This window comes from Mus caroli, chromosome 1 (genome assembly GCF_900094665.2).
Source record: "Mus caroli chromosome 1, CAROLI_EIJ_v1.1, whole genome shotgun sequence".
In the NCBI taxonomy this organism is placed as follows: Eukaryota; Metazoa; Chordata; class Mammalia; order Rodentia; family Muridae; genus Mus; species Mus caroli.
The window spans coordinates 154,306,917-154,333,463 of NC_034570.1; the positions used below are offsets into that span (position 1 = coordinate 154,306,917).

Sequence of the window (26,547 nt, forward strand, 5' to 3'; positions counted from 1 at the left end):
AAAAAGAAAGCTTATTAGGCTTCCCTAAAATAAAGAAAAGATAAAAAAAAGAAAGAAAGAAATAGTTATACGTAATAGAAACAGGTTATGTTGAAACCTTTTATATAATCTTGTTTTGTAATCTAATGCAAATATTTTTTCACTATAGGTAGAGATGGATATTGTTGAAAAACTGGTAAAAATGATACCCTGTGAGCATGAAGATCTCCTGAATATCACCCTCCGGCTCCTCTTAAACCTCTCATTTGACACAGGCCTGAGGAACAAGATGGTACAAGTTGGACTTCTCCCGAAGCTCACTGCACTCCTGGGTATGCTTTAGCATAGATGCTGCTGTTTCTTGACATTTGCCACGTTATTAGCTCAACCTAGTGTAGAAAAGATGTCTATGAAAAGATCACCCTTATAAGGGGATCTTATAAGAACTTATAAGCTTCTTCTAACTGAAAATTGAAGAGTGAAAGAATAAGCATATTAATAAATTATGACCTATCCCAGGATTCCTAGTTGAAGAATGGACTGGAATAGGACCTTAAACACCTTGACCTCATTATTCCTCTGTATGGTTTGAATGTAAATGCCCCTTCCAGGCTCATGTGTTCTAACACTTAGTGCCCTGGCACCATTTGGGGGTGCTGTAGAACCCCTAGGAGGTGGAGTCTTGCTGAAGGAAGCTGCCAGTTGGGGCAGGCCATGAGGATTTATAGCCCAGCCATACCTCCCACTCATTCTGTGCTCCCCAGCTGCCAGTGCATGACCAGCTACCCTGACCCGGCTGAGGTCTGGTTCACACTTTTAATTGTACTCTTTTACTAACTACTAACTGAAATTTTAGAATTCCTTCTATGTTCTGGATTTTAACCATCTATCAAACAGAAGGTTTATAATTTTTTTTCCATTCTGTAGATTCTCTTTTTACTCTGCTATTGCCTTTGTTCTGTAGACTCTGAGTTTTTATATACTACTCAGTTTGGCCTTGTTCCCTAAGCTTTTGGGGTCTTTTCCAAAAGTTCATTTTCCACTATGATGTCTTGAAACATTTCTCCTGTAGTTTTGTCCAATAGGCTTACAGTTGTGGGTCTGATACTTAAGTCTTTAATCCATTTTAAGTTGGTTTTGTATACGATGACTAAAAGTGTCTAGTGTCTTCTCCATGTATACGATGTTCTTGCTAGTGCCATTTAGTGGGAGCCTAGCTCTTTTCCAGTGCCTGTGCTCAGCAGACTTCTGTTGGAATCATGATAGATGCCTGGGTTTGCCCCAGCTCCTCTCCTCTAGTCCATTTTCCTTTCCTTTTTTTTTTTTAATCCAGAACCTATAGTCTCAAGTTACTGTACCTAATAGGTTTTGAAAGCAAGTAATGTCTCTTGCTTTTTATTTCCTCAAAATTGCTTTGATTGGCCAGAATGTTGTGATTTCATATGAACTTCAGTATTATTTTTATTAGTTCTATGGAGAATGTCATTGATATTTTGATGGTGATTATAGAGAATCTGTAAATTTGGGTAACATGGATAATTAGTAATATTTATTTTTCCATTTCATGAATTGCAGGATGCAGTGTGTGTCTGTGTGTGTTAGTATGCGTGTGTATGTGAGTGAGTGTATATATGTGTGTGTGTGAGTGAGTGAGTGAGTGTATATGTGTGTATCCTTCAATTTCATTCATAGATATTTTATAGATATTATGAAGATTTTTTACTTTGATCAAACTTCATTACCAAGCATCGTTTTACCTTTTTAAAATAAGATTGGATCATTCATGTCTCTAATTTTTTTTAATACTCACTCTTTGTATATCGGAGTTCACTGTTCATTTTGTATATTGACAATTCACTGTATTTTTAAAATTAATTTAAATAAGGTAGAATGTTGGAAGCTCTCTAATATGCGATCACATACTTTGCAAATGATTACAATTCAGAAGGAAACCTACCTGTGGTCAGTCAGTCTATTATCTGGGCTTGCATGCGGCTTTCATCTTTAGGTACAGTGCCTCAACACAAAATTCACCCCGTTTTCTTCTATGAAGGGATGCTTTATTCTATTAAATATTTTGGTTTAGTTTGTGTTTTGTCTAATGAGATGATGAATTTTTCATTCTGTTTATGTGGTATATCATCTTTATTGATTTGTGTGCATTGAACAAGCCTTTCTGATGCGAATATCACATGATGGTAATGAATGTTTTTTTATGTGTGAGTAATTACTTTTATCTGTGTTCATTAGGATTATTAGCCAGTAGTTTCTTGTTGTTGTTTTAATATTGTGTATTTATCAAGTTCTCAACCAAGGTAACATTGGATTTCTGTTTATGTTGTTGTTTTGTTTGCTTGTTTTAATCGCTTGGAAGGAATTGTTCTGAGTTCTCTAAACGTCTGGTCATGCTCATCAGTCAAGCCATACGTCCTGGGCTTTGTTGATAGCACACAGTCTTATTCCTAGTTGATTCTAATTATTAGTCTGTTCAGATTTTCTGTGTCTTCGTGATTTAATTTGGATACATATCCAGGAATGTATCCATTTCTTTTCACTTACTAAATTTGTTGACATAGAGTTCATACAAATATAACAATTCCTTGTATTTCTGTGTTGCAGTTACATTTGTTTCTCTTCTGTCTTTAATTCTACTTAAAAATTCTCTCCCTTTTTCTTGATCTAGATAGAATTTGTAAATTTTGTTTTTTCTTTTCACAAAGCCAATTCTTAATTGTGTTGATCCCTTATTTTTTAATCTATTATTTTATTTATTTCTGCAGTGATCTCTTTCAATATTGGTTTGATTTTTTTATTGTTTTTTATTTCTTAGATGCAATGATAGGTTGTTTGAGATTTACTGACATTTTGATAGAGATATTGATTGCTATAAAATTCTCTCTTATCGTATTCCTTGGATTTTGGTATGTTACATGGTTTTGCATCTTATAAGGTTCAAGGGATTGACCTGACTAGGGCATAGAGGTGATAGAAAAAGACACATTCATAAACACAGAAAAGCTGGAATCAGGCCTTCTGTGCAATACCTGGGTGGGGTGAGAGGGTACTCTGGGCTACAGTGGACATTTCTGAACACACTGTCAACATTCACAGTCAGGCCATGTGAAGACTTTGTCATCTGCCTGAGCCTTACATCACCAGGACAAGGCTTTGCCAACTTCTTGTGGGTCTGAGACTTTGTTCTAGACATGGCTGGCTCTTATGGACAGCACACATCCACCCAGGACTTCCTCGCACACTGAGGGCTCTGCCGTGCTCCACATTGTGCTATGTTTCCATTTACATTTGGTTTGAGAATCATTTTGAATTTCCTCTCAATTTCTTCCTTCACTCATCAGTTGATTGGATGTATATGTTAAATTTCTAAGTAATTGTATGGTTTCTTGTTATTGAATTCTAGTTTGATTACATAGTGATTGGGTAAGATATTGGTATAATTGTAATTCTTTTCATTTGCCAAGGTTTGTTTTGTGGCCTGCATGTGATCTGCTGTGCCATACCCCAGGTGTCAGTGTATGTATTCTGCAGGTCTTGGATGAGTTGTTCTAAATGTGGCTTTTTGGCCCACTGATTGTCGGACAGAACTGAGTCCTGTGATGTTATCTGTGTGTGATAAGGTGCCCGATTTCTCCTTTGAGGTTTTGATTGCCTTATATGTTGAGTTCTTTCAGTGTTGGATGCTCATGTGTTTCTGATTGTTTTTCTTCTTTGAACAGGTGATCCTCTTATTATTACAGAATGACTTTCCGTGTTTCTTTTTACTACTTTTGATTAAAATTACTTCTTGGGGGAGAGGGGCTAGGGACTGGGGGATACAGGGAGGAGGGCCTACAATCAGGATGTAAAGTGAAAAAATTACCTCCTCTGATGTAAATGTAGATGATAACTGCTTTTTAGAATCCATTTGTGTGAAATATCCATTTCTTCCCATTAGCTTTTAATATACATGTATTCTTAGAGATATTCATCACATAATTGAACTTTTCTATTTCATTACATGTATTTCAGCATGTCTATATGTGTGCACACACATGCATATGTGGTAGGGTATGCAGGTACATTCCACACAGGTGCACATGGTGATCAGAAGACACTTGACGGGTGTTAATTCTTGCCTTCAGCCGTGTAGGACCCAGCAATTGAAATCAGACTGTCAGGCTTAGTGACAAGTGCGTTTATCCACTGAAAGATCGTGTGAGCCTTAATTGAGACTCTAAAAATAATCCATTGTCCTGGCTAGAGAGCTAGCTCAGCAAGTGGCTCACAACCATGTGTAACTCCGGTCCTGGGGGATCTGATACCCATTTCTGACCTTTATACATGCGTGGGTGAATATACACATGCAGATAAAATATTCTTACACATAAAGTAATAAGTTTCATTGTCACCTCTGTCCTTTACTTGGAGAGTTTACTTGGTTTGAATTTAATGTCATTATTCATGTCAGGATGACCTGGAGCCATTATATGACTTGTTAAAGGATTTTGGCTCTTTCCTTTGTAGTTCCTTTCTTGCCTTCAAATAAAATAGTGTGCTTATATTCCAACACTCCCTGCATTTTGAATTTTTTGATATTCCATTTTACCCCTTTTTACTATTTCCTAGCTCCTAGCATGCTCACAGAGATGTTATTTTGCCAGGTTTTCTTTCCTCCAGTACCTTAAGAGGCCCACCCTCGCTTTGTCTCTGAGGGCTTTGCTGTATGCCCACTGTCAGATCACTGGGATACCTTTGAAAATTAGTTTTGTTTTGTTTTTTAAATCTTGCTTCTTAAGAATCTTGTCTTTAACTTTTGAAGCTTGCATACATGTTTTATGTTATAACCTTATGAATTTGTGAATTTTGACTTGTAATCTTTAGCCTTTGTGTATGTAGCTGTTTAATTTATTTCTACATTTAGAGGTTTTCTGTTACTGTCTTTGAATAAACTTTCTACTGCTTTGGCTTCTCCAGTCTGTTTAGGTCTAATAACTCCAAGAGTTGTTCAGTCAGTTCCTCTTCTCAATCCTTTAGTGGCTCCTGTGGCTCTGTTTTCAAGTGGCCTGTCCTTGAACCCTGATGTGTTTTGCTGTCGCCTTCTGTCACATTTTCCTGTCATTTAGCATGCTTCCCAGCACAGGGTTTGTTTGGTTTTCTTACTTTCTTCTGTGCCTGATAAGTAAGAGCTTATTGACTTTGTGTGTTCACATGAATTTGAGTTCTCAGAGTAACAATTTTAAGTTGTCCATGAGTTCATAAACATTGCTCAGTTTCTGGCCCTGTTTTATGCTTGTGGTGAGATAGCAGGTCTATAAAATTTACTGATGTTTATTGGAATCGAATGGACACCTATGCTTTTAGCAATTAGATGAAATCCATTCTCTTGTCATTTGTCCATTTCTTCCAGGACTTCTAAATCAGGATTCTTATTTTCTTGTGAGCCTGTGGTCACTATTGCTGTATCACCACTAGATGGTACCCTAAGTATGAGTTTGCAATGTACCTGATTTACTTATCTTCAATGCTTCTGCTGTAGAAGCCCAAAGCCAACTTGGCCAAACTTGATATATTGTTTAAGTTGGAGTTTATGAATACCTAAAAAGAATAGTTTGCCACTTCAAGCCTTTATTAGAGCCAAGAGACACAAAAGGATTTTACTTGGTACTTACCTCACCAAGGGAGGATCAAATTCTGAAGTAACAGTTTGGTACCTGCTCATTTCTTCTCCCAAGTAGACTTGGTTCTCTTATTTATGCTGCTTGGGTCTAGAGCGCGTATAGGGCTGGTAGTACAGCATAATGCCAGATTGCACCTAGAGCCTAGATCTTGTTGAGTCCATAATGTGACCGAGACCCACCTAAGACTCCTGCAGCCAGCTGCAGGTCATGTTAGCAAGGATACAGTTCTGTCTTAGGTATCAGTATACCAACAGGCAGGTCTAGAGGGTCTGTTTATAGATACTATCCTGGATCCACTGCTGCTGAATTTCATTATCACTGATCTGTTCTTAATTTACTCTTCTGCCATCTAGAAAGCAGAGTCTTTCTCCATGTCCTGTTGCACAAAACTGAGGAAAGGACAGTAGAAGGTATCACTTGACTGTCCGGGCATACATAGTCCAGAGGGCAAGTCCTCTGTCCTGGTGATCCCTGCCCTGGAGCTCTCTGTTCAGTACTGTTCGACTATGGGCTCACAAGGTGTAGGTTCTTGTGTTGTGGAGTGATTTCCCTTTCTCACCTATAGAAGATGTTTCCTTGGATGCTTGTTGCTTGTGTTTGGAGAAACTGAGACCCAGGTACCTTCCTTCTTGCTTTCCTCAGTGTATCTTTGTAATTATTACCCTGAAATCATGTGCTGTGATCTCTTATCTGGTTTCCTTCACTCTGGGAAGTGGGTTCTCACATGAGTACGTGCCAGACCAGAGAGCGTAAGTGGGAAGCCTGCTACTGGAGACTTTACCCACATTTTGCTCTATAATCGTGTTATCTTTCATAACAGACATGGCACTCTCCTAATGATATATTCACCTCCCAAAAGCTCCAGGCTGACACATCTTCACACTGAAGATTAGGTTTCAATATCTGATTTTTGTGGGGATATAGATTTTCAGTTTGCAAGAAGTCTCTTAAAATCAATTACAGATGTATTTTCTAAAATTTTTTTATGTAGGTTAAAGTAGTGATATGATTAAAGCATAAACTAAGGTGACTGCGCTTAAGACGGTTACTGGAGCTTTAGGGCAAGAGCCCTGACTTCAGGATGGAACTTTAACGGAATTAAAGAGAGGTAAATGGTGAAAAGCCACAAGAGGAGATGTAATCGATGGAGCACGTTGTAAAGGACACATATAAAAGGGTTCAGTGGCCCCAAGTACATATGCAGGGAGAAAGAATTAGGGGATGGGAAGAGGTATACCATAAGTGAGCAGTTTCAGACAGGGTGTCGCCGTGCTGGCATTGTCTCATTTCTGCTCCTGTGAGGTCATGCAGACAAGTTTCAATGGGAGTAGCATTGTTCCCACAGGATGGTTTCTTCTGCACCTGCGGCCAGCTGCTGAAGGTGGGATTTCTCACTAACATAGAAAATCGTCCTCATTTGGATGGTAGTCTGTTGGCTCCCAGCTCCTCAGGGGTGTTTGGAAAGTTCTTAACCATAAAGGTGGCTACTGGTTGATAATCTTGTTCCTAGAGGAACTGGGATTTTAATCCCATGTTTTTAGGACAGTAACTAAATTCTAGGCTTTTTATCTGGCTTTTAGTTACCTTGTGGTCTGAGTTTCTCCGTGCGGGCTCTGCTGTGTGTGAATACCTATCATTCAAGTTTACAAATCTGAAGATAATTCATAGTTTAAAGCTATAGATATTATTAGTGTGCTCAAGAATGTACACTTTCTGAATGGCTTCAAGGCGCAGTGTATTTTCCTTTAATGTTGTTTCCTTCCCCTGCTAAGCCATTTCCTTTGTACCAGCAGCGTATGGAGAGCAGTGAGTGCCCTCCCCTATAATGATGTGTTAGCTCCATCTCCTGAGATTTTGCAAACTGACAACTGAACTTATTTGAATTGTATATTTTTTTAAATTGAATTCCAAATAAATTCTCCAAGGTTTTCACCCTGGTAATGGTGTTCTTCAGCCTCCCGCAGGGACTTGCAACTCTGAATGAGCAAACTGTTTTCCTTGACTGTCCTGCTTTGCTTTCCTCACAGAAACTGTTTTCCTTGACTGTCCTGCTTTGCTTTGCTCACAGAAACTGCATTTCGGGTATTCTTGAGTTTCTGGTATTGCATTTGTTAATGTGTTGTTATGTATATAGAAAATTGAGTCTTCAGTTCCTAGCATAAGAAGCTGCCCTTCCCAGTGGAGTCTTCCAGTGATCTATTTAACATGTCTGATGTTTCGCCATCAAGCTTATGTAAAAAGCATAGTAAGAAACTACTACCAAAGCTGTGCCTTTGAAAAGGTTAGGACTTTGACTCAGAGTAACATGTATTTAATATTGTTACAACACAATGCTCACATGAATATGTCAGATACATATATACATATATATGCAATTGTGTATATCTATGTATATATATGATATATATTTCATTTAGTATATGTAATTTAACATGTTTCCAACAGTGTTTATCTTTCTATATGTAATATATGTTTTTCTTATTTTTTATATGATAATTATTTTGTACTCATTAATTTTATGTCCTCTGATTGATTTAATATTCAACCCCAAAACAAATTTAGCAGGAAATAGACTTCTTTTCCTCTAGACCTTCAGAAATATCACTGTTTCTGATCTTTTCCTATGTTTCTTTTTATTTTCAAGTGATTTTTAATGTGTTGAACACTTTGTACACTAAGTTATTTTAGGTTATTGGCATGTTCCAAGAGTGATCTCCATGAAATAGAAATTGAAAGAAAAATGGAAAAACCTTGTTTTTGGATACTTTTATTAGGGCCATGCTTTTAATGCAAGTTCTCAGAAGTGATTTTTATGCTGTTCCAGTGGAAGTGTTATCAATTTTAATTGTATTGTCTCCATTTGACAGCTCCATAATTTAAACTTCTTACTGTTTTTTTTTTATTACTGTTAATAGGCAACTTAAAGTACAGTGAATTGTGGCTCTTCTGAGGACTGTAGCATTGTGACCCCTGCTGTTGTGAGGTTGACCTTAAAGGCCACGCACAGTGTGACTGAGAAATGAGCTGAAATAACACAAACACTTAAAAATGTTGTATAGTCTGAATAGTCATTAAAGCAAAGGAGAAGACATCAGCTTTTTTAGCCTGTGTGGCTCTGGGAGACCCCAAAATTAAATATAACAAAAATATTCTAATATTATTTTATCATTTAAAGTATTTTGTTTAGGAATTTTGAAGTTTGCTTTTTCTTTTTCTCTTTCTTCCTTCCTTCCTTTCTTTCTTTCTTTTACTACCAAAGACACATGAAGGAATTGATCATAAGAAATGTTAAAAATCATTAAATGTGTGTGTGTGTGTGTATGTGTGTGTGTGTGTCTTTACTGAAATTGGTTTGTTTGGATAGTTTTGTTCTATTCCTAATCATGGAGAAAAGAAGGCTTTATTTCTTAAAGAGCTACAAAATTTTGTTTGGTTATATGAAAAATTCTGTATCCTGCATATAAATCTTCCTTTGTCTTTGTTTTCTTGACTGCTGTCAGACTTACTGAGTTCATTGTTGTTGTTGTTGTTACTTTCTTGGTATTTTGTAAGGGTCCTTTGCTTATTCTTGCTCAACCAGTCAATTTCTGTCACCTCTGCACTTTCACCCAGAGCTTCTGTGTCTGGTTCCTTGACATCTGGGAGGTGTATCATCTGCTGCTGTCAGTGAGTGTGGTCATCTGCAAACCGAGTTAGACATAGAAAGCTTGGCCTTACTCACATGGCGTTTTTAGGCTTTCGGTGGTGCCGACTTTCTAAGTGTTTAAAGGTTTTTGGGTTTTGGTTTTTTGTTTTGGTTTGGTTTGGATTGGTTTTCTGGCTCATGTAAGAATCAGCCTCTCAAAAAAATAATCTCCAGTCAGAACTCCTTAAGACATGTGGCAGTGATGTGTCTCGAGAGCGCTTCCGTATGTCAGAATAGTCGGGTTTGGGAGATGACATGGAAATTCCTTGTCACCGTGGATTCATTCATCAGCACCCTGGGGAATGTATGATGCTGTTGCTGAAAAATAACTTCAAAATATGGTTTAAAGTTTTACTGATGTACCAGGCAAGTGTTTTGTTGAGATTCTCTGTGGCTTTGCATAGATGTTTTATAAGTTGAAGATTGATATGTCTGAGACTATTATCATCACGGAAACAAGCCTAGATACCCAGCCGAAATGGGAACATTTGAAGAGGCTAGCTGATTGTGACACTGGTTCCTGTGACAAGTGTTGAGACCTGATCCAGCATCCGCTGTGCTATGAGAAGTGTACACTTCATAACAGTAGTAGCCACACTTTGAAAGAATTACTCTTTTTTTGTTTGTTTGTTTGTTTTTGTTTTTTGAGACAGGGTTTCTCTGTATAGCCCTGGCTGTCCTGGAGCTCACTTTGTAGACCAGGCTAGCCTTGAACTCAGAAATCCGCCTGCCTCTGCTTCGTGAGTGCTGGGATTAAAAGTGTGCGCTACCAATTACTCTGCACTGTTCTGTAAAGCTAGAACTTTACTGCTGTGCTTTGGTCTACTTTTTAAATTGAGCAGTGTTCTGAGTTTTAACATCAGCTTTTAAAATATTAACTTAATTTTAAAGTTAAATTCAAGTGAAAAAAACATAAACAAATATACAAGTCTCATCTTAAATAAGTGAATTTTTGCATTTGTGACAATAAATAAACCTGTCAGTATGACTTTCACACCCCTCCCCTAAATAGTGAGAAGGGTGGCCCTGTTTTGCATTTTACATATCTTTTTAGATTCAGTCAGCTTCACTACACAGAGGCTGACTCAAATGTCTCCCTTGAAAATCTTCTCTGTATCATATATAAACCAGCTTTAAACCTCTAAGAAAATAAGAATTTAAAAACTGGGAAACACTTTTTAATAAAGTAGGAAAGCACTGCATAGAGGCTTTATTAAAATGCTGTGATTTTGAGGCCACCTTGCCGAGTGTTAGGTCCTCACTTTGGAAGCTCCTGCATTGGAACAGTTAAAGCTGCCACCTCTGGGGTCAGGCACCAGGGCTGCAGTGGGGATGCACTGGCTTCAGAGCAGCAGTTGGAAGCTCACTAAGAACACTTTTTTTGTTTTTTTTTTTTTGAGACAGGGTTTCTCTGTGCAGCCCTGGCTGTCCTGGAACTCACTCTGTAGTCCAGGCTGGCCTCAAACTCAGAAATTCTCCTGTCTCTGCCTCCCAAGTACTGGGATTAAAGGCGTGCGCCACCACGCCCAGCAAGAAAACATTTTTTTTTTGTCAGAATATATTTCCTTGGGTTTTATGTATGTGATTTTTCTTAGATTCTGATTTTTTATTACATTTATTCTTTAATATCCCCATCCGTGTTCTTACTAACAACTCTATATTTGTATAGCTAATGCCACAAACCCTCTCATTTGTCCTAGACATTTCACTTTTAGACATTTGTTAGAATACCTGCCTTGTTCTTTGTCCCTGTTTTTCTAAATTACTTGGTGCTGTATAGAATTGACAGAGGAGTCAAGAGGTCCTAAATACAGTAGGGTCAGCATCATACAAGAAATTCCGGTGATTAACATACTAGTAGGTGAGAATTCTGTCCCTCCACTTTGTCTTCACTGTCCCATCCTGAGCAAGTGCCTAGAGTAGAAGGGACACAGGACCACAGGGCAGGGAGCACTGACCTGGAGAGGAGGGCTGGTTTCTCCACAGCACTGTGGGGAGACATAGCTGCAGAGCAGGTGCAGGTCTGAGGGAAGCTGGAGAGGCTGCTTTTGATTTTAACTGCATCTCCCTTTTCACTACCACAGAGGCAGTGAGCTGAGAATGGAGCTAAGGACATTATTACCTCATTTCTGCCTGTTCCCCCACCCCCATCTCTCCTCCTCCTCTTTTTCTCCCTACCCTCATTGTTGCATACACTTGAATGTTTTTACCTCCATCTCTCACCTCTACACAACCTCCCTCACATGCCATCATCACACCCCTACACTACAGAACAGATTTCTGCAGTTGCCTCGTCCTTGGATTGTTGTCTCCTGCTCTCCAGGCTGTGGTGCCTTTAGACTTTCCCCGCCACCTCTTCTCAGTCACATCCAGTCTCCTGCTTCCACTCATCTCCAGGCTACACACCTTAGAATGCAGCCTGGTGTTTGTCTCCAGCTTCAGTTTCTAGCCGTGAAGATCCTCTGGTGATTGTCCACTCATCTGAATACTCGCTGTGAGGACGACTCCCAGACATCCTACTTCTTAAGCTCTGTGAGCATTGAAGACTTATGCATTCAGGTTCAGAATGAAGCTCCCAGTCTCCACCTGAGCTGTGCATAAACTTAGTATTCCTAGACTTCTCTCTTTTCAGTAAATGAGAACTTCCTCTTTTTAGTTAAATATGCCCAAACTGGGAGATTTGGTCTTGATTCTTCTGTTCTCTCCTACTTTGCATCCAAACTGTCCACTCTGTTTTTAAAATAGAACCACACTTCCCTACACCCAGCCACAGTCCTCTCTCCTGATTTCATTGAGTAGCATTTTAACTGGTCTCTGTGCTTCCACTCTTGTCCTGCAGTCTGTTAGCACAGATGCCAAACTGTCCTGTTAACTAAGTTCAACCCTCTACTCAAAGCCATCATTAGGGCTGGAGAGATGGTTAAGCTGGTAAGACCATTTGTTGCTCTCGAAAAGGACTGAGGTTCAGTTCTCTGCACCCTCATAGTGGCTTACAACTGTTTACAACTCCAGTTCCAGGGAGTCCAGCACATTTTTCTATCTCCACAATCAATAGACACCATGGTACACACACATGAAAACAGCCAAATAAAATAATAAGTAAAAACAGCAAGAAAAGGAAATTAAAAGCAAATTTTGAACAAAACCCTCCAGTAACTTTACACATCTCCAAGGCAGAGCTCCCACAGTGCCCTCCAGAGATTCTTGTGCTGTTCTACCTCCCAGCTTCTGGGCATCTCTGATTGTTTTCTCCCTCCCTCCTGTGGAGGCCACAATGGCTTCCTGGGCTGAATGCACCTTCACTGCTTCTCATTCCCTTTGCCTGAAACATCAATCCCTACTAATTCGTGAGGCCTAGTCTCTTGTCTCCTTCCTGTCTAATTTTAATAACAGTTTTAAACCTTGGATCTTGATTTCACTTTGCTCTGGCCTTGTTTTCCTTATACTTTGTAATTGTCATATATTTTACATAATCATCTTGATTTGTCTTGCTGCACTACCAACCTGTGACTACCACTACCGCCCATCAGTTCTCAGGTACTGTAAGCTTCATGAAAATAGTTCACTCACTGGTCCTCACTTCTGTGTCTGCAGGACCTAGAACATGATCAGAGGCTTTGTAGACTGTCAGTATTCAGTGCGTGGTTAGATGGGAGATGGAGGAGAGGACACGGTTAGGGAGGTCTGCTCCACATTCACACATCCTGTCATCCTGTTTAGAAAATAAGGAAACAAACTAGGACCTATCCAAAAAGTTTAGACTAGCTGATGTGAGAAGTATATATTGATTCTGTCATTAGAAAGTCCTACAAATGTTCATTGTGATAAAGATGAAGAAAGGAGAGAGATGGTGGTGGTAGCACAGTGACATATAGTAGCACCACACCCATCTGCGTCATCTATTTTACCTTCCTTAGCATCACAGTAGTACCTTAATCTTAATCTTACCCATATATTTCACTAAATTCGCTTCCATTAATGTATTGTGTAAGGACAGGAATCATAGTCCAAGTGTGGCTTGGTTTAATCTGTTACTAATGAATAAGCTCAGAAATTGAAAGTACATATATGCAGAAGTTTCCCCCAAAGAAATATGGTGTCCCGAATGTATTAACTATTTTACATTTATTTTGTGTGTCCTTTTAAAAATTTTTTATTTTTATTATTCTTTACTAAAGCGTTGGTCCTTAACACATTGGGAGGGAAATAAAAGCACAGTCCGCCCCCTGTAGGTAGTTTAAGAGCACTACTCAAATATATAAAACAAGAGGGTTATTCCAGACTTGGCCAAATAAAAGTATGCAAAAGTGGGGCTGGAGAGGTGGCTCAGTGGTTAAGAGCACTTACTGCTCTTGCAGAGAACCCAAGCTCCATTCCTAATACCTGTATCAGGTGGCTGACATATCCTATAACACCAGCTCCAGGAGCTCTGATGCCTCTGTCTCAAGGCACCTGCACTCTTGTGCATACAGCCCCACAGACACAGATACACATAGTTAAAAATGAATACAGAAAATAAATATATAGACATTAAATAAGTAATTAATGCCCTAGGATAACTATTTAATCCATTTATAAGCAAAAATTAGAATGTTTCTTAAAATTTAAAAATCAGATTTATATTTCACATAATTTGAGATTAGCCTGTATTAAGCATTTTAATATACATTTTTGAACCTATATGTAAATTAACTTTATAAATTAACTCATTCATTTCTCCTGAAACCTTCAGAGTCACACTCTCTGACTCATTGTGGCTCTCAATACTATTTGCATGAAACTTTTCTGTATTTAACTTTACATACATTTGTGTTTTTTTCTTTTTCTTACTTGTTTTCTTCTTTTTAAAGATGTGGTCTTGCTTTCTGCATAGGCTAGCCTAGCCTGAGACCTCTAAGTGTTAGATCACAGGATACACCATTGCACGCAGGAAAATTTACTGTTTGGCCTCTCTTTTCTTCTCCATAATTTAAACCTTGAATCAAACTTCTATCAGCAGAGACCTTCGTTTTGCAGTTTAAAGTGTATAGCCAGGTCATAATGTCTTTGGTTGGTCTGTGCGTGCTCTAACGTTATTGGGCTCTCTAGGTTCCAAAGCTTACATTGAGCCAGTTGCACGCTCTCAGTGAGAGCACTGTTAGGGCAGTCTTTGCGGCAGGCTGGTACTCCCAGGGGTTCCTAACCCATAGGGGTTCATGCAGCTCAGGAGTTACGCGTTTGGGCTTTCTGGTTTAGACAAAGCTGACTGCACTTATTGTTGGCGACCACCAGAAGGTATTGTTGGACTGTAAACTGTGACTATACACAGATATATATGGTTATTTCTTATGACTATTCTTTAAAAAGCTGACAAAGTTATATTCTAACCATCTTTGAAGTTCTCCCACCAGGTTAAATTTATACAAGGTGTGTGTGTGTGTCTATAATTTTCAGTTTACCAACAACATCATAAATTAATGAATAAAATGTATCTATTTTGTAAAAGAGCAAAAGTACTTTGGAAGTGGGCTTTTTAGATTCGCTTATTAAAAACTGGAAATGGTCAGATTATTGTTTTCCCATCCAGTTTTCTGAAATTAGTTTGCTCTTATTGTAGTTTTCTCTAAGAAAATAAGTTCATTCTTTCAGAGTAAGTTGGTTTTGCCTGGTTATTTCCAAACTGTTAGGAAATTTCACACATCTGCTTCAAAAGGCAACTTCCCATAGACTGCATTGTTCAAACAGAATAGCCTCATTTATCCTGTGAATAAACCTACATTTTCTTACCTGATCAAGTGAGCAAACAATAGGGTCAGATGTGGCAAACACTTTAACAGAAAGCACATGTCTCTGTCAGGCTGAGGTACAACCATATCAAGATGCTTGAAGTTATTAATGGCAGTAAAATTTATGCTTCCTCCTGTTTTCCCAATTAAATCAAGGAACTTTTTTTTCCCTAAGATTCTTGTATCACCAGCTGGTTCCAATACTGTGTGTGTGTGAATGTTGCCTGGGCTGTCTCCATGCTCCATGGTGAAATTTGGCACATTAAGTGGCTGGTTTCCACTCTGAGCTAGAAAGCGGTTCTTTTAAAGGGATTTATTTTGGTCTTTATCATTTGTATCTGAAGTGAGCCAGATAATAACAAACAAGTTGCAACAGTATTCTCTGGACATAATAAAAAATTACAAACAAGGTAATAAACTAATTGAAGACAGGTTGAAAATATATTTAAAAAGAATGAAAATTTGTCTGTTTTGGATATTAGATTACTTTTTGAATATTAGAGTCCTTGGAATAATTAGTACAAAATTAGCTTAAATTGATTTTTAGCATAATGGTAGATTTGCCAATTGTATTTCTCATTTTGATATGTTAAGCTTGGTTTGTACTGACCATCGTAACCTGTAGGTGCTTTCAGTTTTCCCACTTAACTCTTGCTTTTCAGTTGTTGTGTTGATCATTTCAGTTCCCCATCTAGCTGCTGCTGTCAGTAAGTCTATTATAAAACAAAGACCACCCACTAGAATTGCAGTCTTGAAAATTGGATTGTCCAAATTCCACTGTAACCTACTTAAATAGTAATTTGCATATATTTGCTGTAATGAACTATGCATAGAATTATATGGAAGTATCTACTAAAGATGTTCTAGGACTGAGGATGTGGCTTGTTGGTAAAGAGCTTATCAAGCAGGCTCTAGTTCCAATCCCTCCCACCAGAAAAATTATTTTCAATAATAATCTTAAATTCATTTTAGTACATTTTGATATAGAAGATATTTGTATTCAATAATTGCTGCAGATAAGTTTTGAGAGCTTGGTTTAACCTGTGGCATATTCTCCATACTATATTATTAATCGGCATTAAGAGCTCTAATTCTATATTAGACTTAGACATGATAGTTGTAGCGTGCTGTATTCTTAGAGCGAACTCAGGGTGATGTATCACCTCGGTGCTGCACTGTTCTAGTAGAGGTGTGTTTCTGTTTCTATTCTTCTTTAACTAAGAGGACATGGGGTGTAGAAGGGAAGGAGAATCAGGCTAATAATGTGGCTCATCATGTGGGTGTTCACTGTGATCTAGTGTTCAGCTGGGAAATGTAGCAAGAACAGAACTTTGACTTTATATTCTAATGTTCAAAATTCACATTTCTGTTTGAGTGATCTGTGATTGGAAAATCTCCAGTGTCTTATAAAATTAATGGCCGAGTGACGTTTCTCCTGGTCACTTTAGAGATGAAAGAAATAAGAACATTTTAAAACTCAGAACTGATCAACATGTGTTTTGCCTCGTGCTTGAAAAACAAGTATAAGAGCAGCCCAGAAAACTGATTTTCTTCCTGCTTTAGCTGCTCCAGCTGAACTATAGCTGTAAATTTCTTTAAAAAGAAAAGGAGGACAAGACTTCATATAAACTCTTGAATGTACTTTATATGTGCAATAATTCCCACAAAATCAGTTATTGGAGTTAATGACCAGTTTGTTAAGGTATTAACTGCCCTCAGCTGGGAATGGCCAATTTTGGGGAGAACGGCTGCACAAATGCTAAGATAATTCAGTAACACATTGGAATAATGACCCAGCTAGTTAACGGTGAAGTCCTGTGGAAATCCTATCAAAGTGCTTAGACCTCTGCGTTTAATAGCCAGTGAGTTCATCATGATTCATGTTTATTGCCATAAATACCAAAGGAATCATAATGAGTGGGCTGGTTTTTTCAACCCTGCTCTTATTGCTTAAACAGATTTGACTAATTCACATCAGTTATTAAGACATACTTCTCAAAATAGTCCATCTGTCCACTGCTCTGCTCAAAATGCACAGACCTTACCAATGCCCACATACCAATGGCTGGCAGCCTGTTTTTTCTTGGGATGCCATTAGGGAAAGTTACTATAAATAACTCTAAAGGGAGTGTTCATTTAAAAGCCCTGCCATGAAGAGTATATATAAAACTGTAGTGGTTTAGGTGGGGTTTATGGCTCATGAGTCCTGATGAGAAAATCATACCATCCACCCCATGATTCCTGTAGAAAATGACTGGAAGAACAAGAAGATGGCGGCTTTTAGAGTACAAGAATCTTCAAGACCCAAGGTGGTGTAGTATCTTAGTTCCTGTAGGGAAGATGCTAAGACTGGACAAGTCTAGTCTAACCAAATATAAAGATACCTGCCTTCTTAGAAAACAAAATTGAAAACATTTTCCTTTACATACATATACCATAAAACCTATGTAAACATGTTTTTGTGACAGATAACCACAATTAAATGTCAAAATAAAAAATATGATTATTAAAATCTGTGAATTGTAGATTGTTCTGGTCTCAAAATGTTGGCATCAGGAACACCTACTTTATTTTTAGAGTGTCACATATTTTACACCATACTTTGCTCCAAATAAAATTCATGTCCTCAAATAATAAATACATGTTTTGTACAGCTGTTGGCTTACTGGCCTCCATCTTCAGATTACGTACTCTGTCATCATTCTTACCTTTACATTTAAGATGATGCTCTGCATTTATACCACTTCTCTCAAAGATCTCCTTCAGCTTTCCTCATTTTCAAGTAAGAGAGCTGAAATTTACCTCAAAATAAATCAGACTGACCTATTGAAGTGGCAGGCCTTTAACCTCAGCACTAGGAGGGAGAGGCAGATGGAGCTCTGTGAGCTTGAGGCCAGCAGGCTACATAGTGAGTTCCAGGACAGCCAGGCCCACAAAAGGTGATTCTATCTCAAAACAGCGGCAACAACAACAAAATATACACACTGTGCTCTCTACTAAAGTCAGATTTTGACTTGTTATAATATTATAAAGAAAAATAAATTTTACTTTCCCCCATATTATATTCCAAGTGATTGAATTATTAATCCATAATTTTATTTACCGTAAAAAAATATTTACTTGTCTTTTCATATGTGAAACATATAGTATATATTAACCTGTTTTGTTTTATCCAGAGGAGTGATTTTCATTACTGATATAAACAGTATGCCTAGGCAGAACTAGAAATTGGCCTAGAGTTTGTATACATGCTAAGCAACCTCTTGAACAAGGAGCTAAACTTCCAGTCCTATTTTTTAGTTTGTTTGTTTACTTTGGGATAGGTTCTTTTGTTTTGGTTGGTTGGTTGGTTGGTTGGTTGGTTGGTTGGTTTTGGTTTTTTTCGAAACAGGATTTCTGTGTGTAGCCCTGGCTGTCCTGGAGCTCACTCTGTAGACCAGGGAACAGGTACAGGTTCTTACTAAATTGCCAGGCTGGGCCTTGAACTCATGATGTAGACCAGGCATTGAATTTGAGATCTTCCTGCCACACCTTCCTGGAATAGCTGAGATTATACATGACCTTGTCAGAATAGCCAGAATCAACCGATTTTAAAAGATATGTTGTCCCAATTTAAAATAATTTTGCTTGAAAATGTACTTTATTTTATCATCTAATCATGTTTAATGTTCTTGACTCCTGATAATATCTTATGCAGAAAAATGTTCCTCCCTATGACATAAGAATGTTTAAGAGCACTCACTATAACTGGGAAGAGATTTTGAGAGCAGACAGGCCTGTGTTTAAATCTCTGCCCAGCTTTTCAAAGCTCCTTGACAAGTACCTGCTTTCTCCAGGCTTGAGGTTCCTCATCCGAAGGATGATAAGATCTATTTGAAGATTTTTCTGAAGATTCAGCGCTGTGCTGTGTCTAATGTATGGCTCCTTTGCATAGTAGATGCTCAATACTGTCACTGTTAGTCACTATTGTTATTAATTACCTTGTTATACATACGAATCTTGGGCTCTAGCTAAAGCACTTACACATGCTGGGCAAGCCCTCTGTGCTGAGTGAATTCCCTAGCCTAGAGCAATATTACCTCAGAACAACTCCAGAGCAAGCTCCAGACTACAGAGAATTTCTGACCTTTGGTAGTCTCTTTCTGTGACATTTTATTTTTTATGTTCCTGATGCCGTTCTGCTTGCGTCAGCAATTCAGTGATGTTCCAGGCTTCATTACCTAGAACTCAAATATGCCTGTTTATAATACTTTTTATATATAATCACTGCAAATCAACTTATTAATTTATATTTTGATGCAATTCTAAGAGAGGGGAGGTTAATGATTCAATCTGCTTCATTCTAGGTTGCTGAGGACAATAAATGTTTAGGAATTAAATTATTTTCCCAAAAATATATCAAGTGGGCATTGGCCTGGAAACTTCATAGTTAACATAAGAGCGACTCAAAATTCAGGTTTACAATAGTGAGCTCAACATGTTTTCCTGATTAAGGTTATATAAATATTTGATTTAGCAGTTTAAAAGGTTTTAGTATATAACTTCACAAACTTGAGCACAGGTAATATACATGTATGGCATCTAGGATTATGTCTATGATTTGTTTATTTTGTCCCCAGGCAATGAAAACTACAAACAAATAGCAATGTGTGTGCTTTACCATATAAGCATGGATGACCGCTTTAAGTCAATGTTTGCATATACTGACTGCATACCACAGGTAAGAGGCTGAAGTGAGGAAAACATTTGAGAACTATGCTCATCTCTAAATTAGATATCTGTATTACATCTCCCTCCTCAATGCTCAGGGATCACTGTGGAAGAGAGGATCATGGGTAAGAAGACGGTAATAGTCAGACGCAGTGGATGACTAGAGGGATAGAGTCCTCCAGACACAGCACGGCACCTATACCTATGAACTCATAGTTATGACAGTACATGCTAGCCCTGTGCAGTCTGAAGCCAGACCGAGCATGACTATAGAGAGCAAGGTAGAGATGAAGTCCTGTCCCTGGCCAGGGCGCTCTTAGCAATAGATAGCTGCTAGGAGAGAGTTGGTTTTCTTTAAGAAGTTGCCCCTGGGAGTCCACACGTTGAAGAATGCAGTAGCACCACAATTAGACTTGTGAAAATCCAATTGGGTGACAGCAAAGAGGGGAGGAACTGGAGTTTGGTCTGGGAAGAGTTGGAGGAAGTGGATGAATGGGATCAAAACACATTACACAGAATCCCCAAAGGCCTAGTTTAAAAAAATAAAATACTAAATCTTTTTTAAAGATCAGTATTTTCACTCTTATTTTTAGATCTCCTATTCCGTAAACTATTTCTTAATACTAATAATACAATTTTTATTTTAAAAAAAATTAGAAGTACAGAACTAGGGCTGAACATAGCATGTAGTGGCTAGATGTACTTTGATAGAATGCTTGATGCCTGTCACAGCAGCTGCAGAGTGGCCATCCATATTCCAGTGGTCTTTAACACCTGGGTACCCTTCTGCATTGTCTTGAGTTGTATTTTTTATGTGTATGAGGTTTCCCTGACTGACTATGCAGCACATGTATACAGTACCCACAGAGGCCAGAAGAGGGTGTCCAGTCCCTTGGAACTAGCGATACAGACGGGTGTGAGCCGTCACTGCAGTGCTGGGAATCAAATGCAGGCCGTCTGAGTGAGCAGCCTATGCTTGGAACTGCTAAGCTGCCACTTCTCCCCCTTAGGCATTATGAGTGTAGTAATGCATTAGGTTACATCACATACAACAGCTTCATATATGGCTGGATTTATGAATGGATCATGTTTACTCATGTAGTAGAATATTCTCTACAAATTGTCTCTAATACTTGTATAATATTGTGCTTAATAATCACAATTAAATTCTTTTAAATTATGTGCTTAGATTTTTCCAGGTTACCACATAAAGCTTCAATGTGTGTAAGCACATGAAGGTAGCATGACAGAATTAATCATGGATGCTTATCTGCATCTTTGCAGTCCTGAGTGCTTATCCACTTCTTTGAGTTTTCTTTAGCTTCAGTTCATAACAGCAGGATACCTAGATCAAAAAGAAAGAGCCCAAGTCTTTGCATATTGACCCAGTTACCTTCTAAAAAAGGATGTTTATATTTCTAGCCATCTTTCACCCTTAATGATAATGGTTACCATTATTTCCATAAGATATAAAATTTCTATAAAATATGAAATCTAATTTTTGATGTATATGCATTTCCAGAATATTGGTGAAGGTGAATATTTTTCATTGTTCAGTATCTATATTCTATTATAAATATTTAATTCAACTTTTTTTGAATATTATTTGAATATTATTGATAAATAAGATTGATTTTGTACTCTTTCAACTGTTTGAAATTAAAATAACTCTTTCCCATGTTTCCCATACGTTTTTGTTTTGTTTACTGTGCATTCTTTGATAGCAAAATGCCCCATCCAGACTCTTTTGTTTTTATGGTGCCGTTTGAAAGAATGACTTTCCATGGTTCAACTCTATGATATGTTTCATATGTTAGGTCTGTTGGTCTTGAGGAAGCATACCTATTTTTACTCTAAGACTACGGACTTATAAGGCTGGAGACTTAGTGATTATACTCTCAGGGACATTACATTCATGGACTCACTTTATCCACTAGTCACCAGTAAATGAAGCTCTAATAACATGAAACCAGGAGGCTTGGAACACTGGTTGGTATTTTACTATATTATTTTTATGGAAGAGTTTTCTAAAATAACAAAGGAAATTCAGACAGTGTGCACACATAAAATAAACATGAGTATGTGAAAACAGTGAGAACAAGACTGGATCCCCTTTGTGCAGAAACTCCTAGCACTCTACCACTCCTTGTCCCTTAATAAAGGCAGCTCAGGTTTCTTTTCCCGCTATTTCTAATCGATGTCCTTCATTCATTCGGAATTAAATTTGCTTTTCCAGAACTTTAACCTTTTCCTCACATGCATTTAAAATTGATGCTATTTCAAAGGACTCTTTTTTAGCCTCTGTGTGAGAGAATAAACTCATTGAATGTTTGTAGCAAAAGATGTCCTTCAAAGAAGCCCTAGTACATCTTATCAATAGGCCATGTCTTCCCAGTGGTAACCTGTATCAGCTGATAGCCCATCCAGTGTAAGCAAACTGTCCAGCATGTTACAGTAGCTGTGTCCAAACGAGGTCACAGGTAGCTCACTGCAGCCTGCCTCCAAGGTTCCAGAAGTTTCTGCTTTGCAGGATCTGAGCTTCATTGACTATAGGATATTAGTAAGAAAGCAGCCCCCCAAAAGTGTATCCTCTCAAAGAATTACTTTTTAACCCAGATTCAGTTTTTTAAAAACAATAACATTAAAAGAGAAATAAACAATTCAGGAAGAGGTAGAAAACTTATTACATTGATGTTGAATTTTGAGTTATCCTACTCCTGTAAAATGCATGTTGTCAGATACAAGAAGAAAAAAACTGTAAATGGCTGAAAAAGAAGAGCTTGTTTAGGTTGATGTTTAGGCATGGTTGGGATTGCAGCTTAAAATTTAGTGTGTACAAGGCCTCCATCCTTTTGAACCATACACTTCCTCTGGGTTTACTTGACAGAGTGTTTGATATCACACATGTTGATAATGGAATTTTAAAACATTTAACATGTATACTTCATGAGCCAAATCTTCCAAAACCCATTTAGGTTTTGACAGTTTGTGGGTTTATTATGTATTTTATTTATTCTCTTAGTTCTTTATCTTTCGGAAGTTTTGGGTTTTAGAGGAATTGTGAAATTATGCATGCCAAATTATATTGTAAATATCTTGAAAGTGTTTAGGATGAGGCAATATATTAATAGAACCAAGTGATACTGTAGAATATGTTTTATTCCTGAGTGCCATTTAGCCTATAACCTTTATTTCACAGTGTCCAGTTTTGACCTACTTAGGGAAAAGCTAGCATGCTTTTGCTGCCACCTACTTTCACTGAAAAATAAAAGGATAATAGAAAGCAAATAAAAAATAAAACAAAATTAGAATATTTCCTTCAGAAGTTGAAAATGTACTCCTGTCAGGGCAGCACTTAAGGTTCCAGTGGGGCTGGAAGCTTACTCAGGACAGCACACCAAATGACCTATGCATTTTAAAAAAGCCCTGTTACAGTGGCAGTGGCTGCAGGTCAATGTGAGTTTTTTTCTTTTTGAATTATTGACATTAATTTTTATTTAAAGATTAAAAATAAAGATCTTCAAGTATAACACCTGAATTTTTCAGAGACTAAGTAACTTTGAAGGCAGATATGCAATGGCTCAGCAGTGATTCCTACCTATTTAATGATCAGAGAGAATGTTTAGTGTGATTATATTCTTAATTATGTAAGATCTCTCTCTCTTATACACACACACGTGCGCGCACATGCATGTACACGTGCATGCATGCATATGTGCTGTCTAGACTACAAATAAATAAAGGTATAACTTTTAGTAAAACGTGAGTCTTTCTTATTCTACTCATTCACAGTGCAGTGTAAGTGTTTTAAGGATAGCCCTGTAGTTAGATTAGAATTCCCTTTCTGAAAATATTAAATGTCCAGAGTAGGCAATCTTGCATGCAGCACTCCTCCTAATCTCACCCAATATTGCATCACTTTGCTTTCTTTGTACTTTATTGCCTGTAATTATTCAGTGTGTTCTCATTTTCTTCCGCTATCTGTCATTATTCCTCACAATCTGAGTTCAGGTCATTGTTTTTTATGATCTTAATGGGCTCAGTGAGTGGATTGTTTCAGGTAAGCACATTTGGATAACCAGGAGTTAATGGTTGTAGTCTAATAATAGTTAAAAGTACACATTAACAGTTCATTGTTATTTAGACCTCTGAGCTGCATGTTTTGTTTAAATAGGTGCAAATTCCATCCAGATGCTTATAAAAGTATTTATTGGTAATAGAATGGCCAATCAAAGCACATGGTTAGGTAGTGATGTCATGGTGTTATTTAATATTTTGCCCCAGAACAGCATGCAAGAGCCCTCAGAGTGATCCACATGTTTTCTACCGCGGTTGTCCTGTTTGGCCCTACTTTGATCTACATGCTTCTTTTTAGCTGAATGCTGGTAAACGTCCTTCTGACAGCCCTCTCTGCTCTTGCTGCCATTATCTGCTGAGTTCAGAAACCAGAGCATCACTTCAAACAGGAGAGCTAGGGAGTAGCCAGTCAGAAGAGATTCCTGCGGCATGCACAGTTCTGGCATAATCATTCAAAGATGTTTGGGTAGGGGGGCGGGGTGGTAGAGAGGTGTATGAGAATACAGAGAGCTGTGGGGGTTGGCCTCTGGTCACTGGTAAATAAGTGAAGTCAGGTGCCAGAGAGTCTAGACACAGTGATTTCAGTCGTGGGTCTTTGGTATCTGATACTCAATATGGGACCTGTCTGATTGAGCACTGTTGCTTCTTCATTGCAGAGGCTGAAGACCTTTCAGTGCTTTCCTGTCAGATTAGTAAGAGATGAAAATAGACAGTTAAAACAGAACAAATCTAGTTTTAATATTTCCTAGTTGTCAGTAATTACCTTTGTGTTTGAAGTACCATGGGTAGCAATCAAATTAAAGACAACTGCAGCAAGGCTTTTGGAGTTCGAATTAAGCTGGTTTTAAATGTGAGTGTTTTAAACTGAAGTGTTTTTATTGTGATGAAACAATGATTTTCTATTAGGATACATTTCACTCATTCTTAAATTTTCTCTCAGTTTTCATAATGAGGTAATAGAGTTTTCAAGCCATATATTCTTTTAAAAACCTGATTCTTTCTACAAGGGATTTAGCAAGGAAAAAAATTTTTTTAATCCATAGATTGTAAACATGTCACCTGTAATCTCATTTCTCAAAGGTAATTTTTATACTTCAAAGGCTAATTTGTTACAATATATAATCTGCCTTCTTAAAGCATTGCTTCAGTGGAATAGATTTTTATTATAAAAGTTTTGAAGATAGTAATAGCCCATTTTGAATTATAGTGTGGAATACTATAATATTAATCAATGGATAATCACCCATACTTTTTGCTAATTTATTTATTGTTAATTGGTTGACAGCAAATCTGTTAAATATATTACAAGTAGATTAAGATCATTTTATTTTTGGTGTAGAGTCTTTTTATAGTATAACATAACTAAGTGTTAATGATCTTTTCCTCAGAGGTTCCTTAGTAACACATCTGTGATTTGTGATCGGCCCTCTGGGTGGGGGGGGCATGATACACAGCAGTGGTTCACCTGTCAGAGAGCCCCTGCACGTAGGTTACTACCATGTTATTAGAATCATGCATGACAATTGGAATTGAATAGTGTTCTTAGTTTTGTTTTCAAACTATTTTTTACTAAGAATAAAAATTATTGATTTTGATCTTGTTGGAGATATCTGAAGCTAACATGGACAGTAATTAAAACTGTAGTTTGCAAAATGGCTTCTAAAATAAAAACTTACTTTGATATATAAAAAATAAACAATTAAAAAAAAAAGAGGCTATGAATTTGAAAGAGAGTGTTTGGTGGGAAGTACATGGAAGGGATTAGAGGGAAAAAGAAATGAAAGCAATAATGCAATTATAATTTCAAAATTTAAAACAACTAAATCTGATTAATGAAAGTGTGTGGTTCTAAAAGATATTATCCTAAAATATAACATGAAAACATTAAGGTTATATGTTTTAGAGTATTTTATATGTTATAACTTTATTTTATATATATATATCATATAACTTATATATTTATCTTATCTTTACCTGTTATAAGCAACATTGATTTACCAAAAATATCTTTACTTAATACACACTAATTTAACTTGTTGATTTCCCCATAATAGACAAATGTTTTCTGAATCGTACAAACTTGCTCATTTCTGTTTTATGGACAGTGTCTCTCATTAAAAAAAAAAAAATCTAAATTATGTATGGCTACTGGCTTAGAGCTAGAGAGATAGCTCAGTCAGTAAATGTCTGCCACATAATCACAAACTCCCAATTTTGATTCCTAGAATCTGTATTCAAAAAGGGAAAGGTGAGGGTGATGGCACCTGAGTAGGGAGGCCTGGACTGCTCCTCAGCCCTGTGGTTACTTCCAGGCTCCAGCAGGAGACTATGTCTCACATAACAGGGTACACAGCGCCTGAAGAAGGTCCCCAAGTGCACCGTGCTGCCTCCTCACACATCCACAGAAACATAAGCACACACACATAATAAACAGGAGCTAGATAGCTGTTGGCATATAGAACTTAGCTTGTCTTTCTTGAGTTCTCTTTGTTACTATTCAAGCCCTCTCTTCATCTCTGTCTGAGTTTCTTTTCTCATTTTATGTCTGTGCACAAGTTTCAGTATCTAGTCTGCAATTTTAGAAATCATGCATACATGACAACTGCTAACATTATACCTCCAATAAAGACATAAGCTTAGAAACGCTGACACCATT

At 37.6% G+C, this 26,547-nt stretch overlaps 1 protein-coding gene across 3 annotated transcripts in view; it reads left to right on the top strand.

The window, feature by feature from the left end:
- The window catches only part of Kifap3 (kinesin associated protein 3), a 134,776-nt gene that overhangs the window by 44,587 nt on the left and 63,642 nt on the right, over nt 1–26,547 (top strand). For all 3 annotated transcript variants that reach the window (XM_021160355.2, XM_029478213.1, XM_021160363.1), the window contains exons 10-11: nt 149–311; nt 19,724–19,824. In XM_021160355.2, coding sequence (XP_021016014.1) covers nt 149–311; nt 19,724–19,824 — 264 coding nt within the window. The remainder of the gene's footprint in view (nt 1–148; nt 312–19,723; nt 19,825–26,547) is intronic.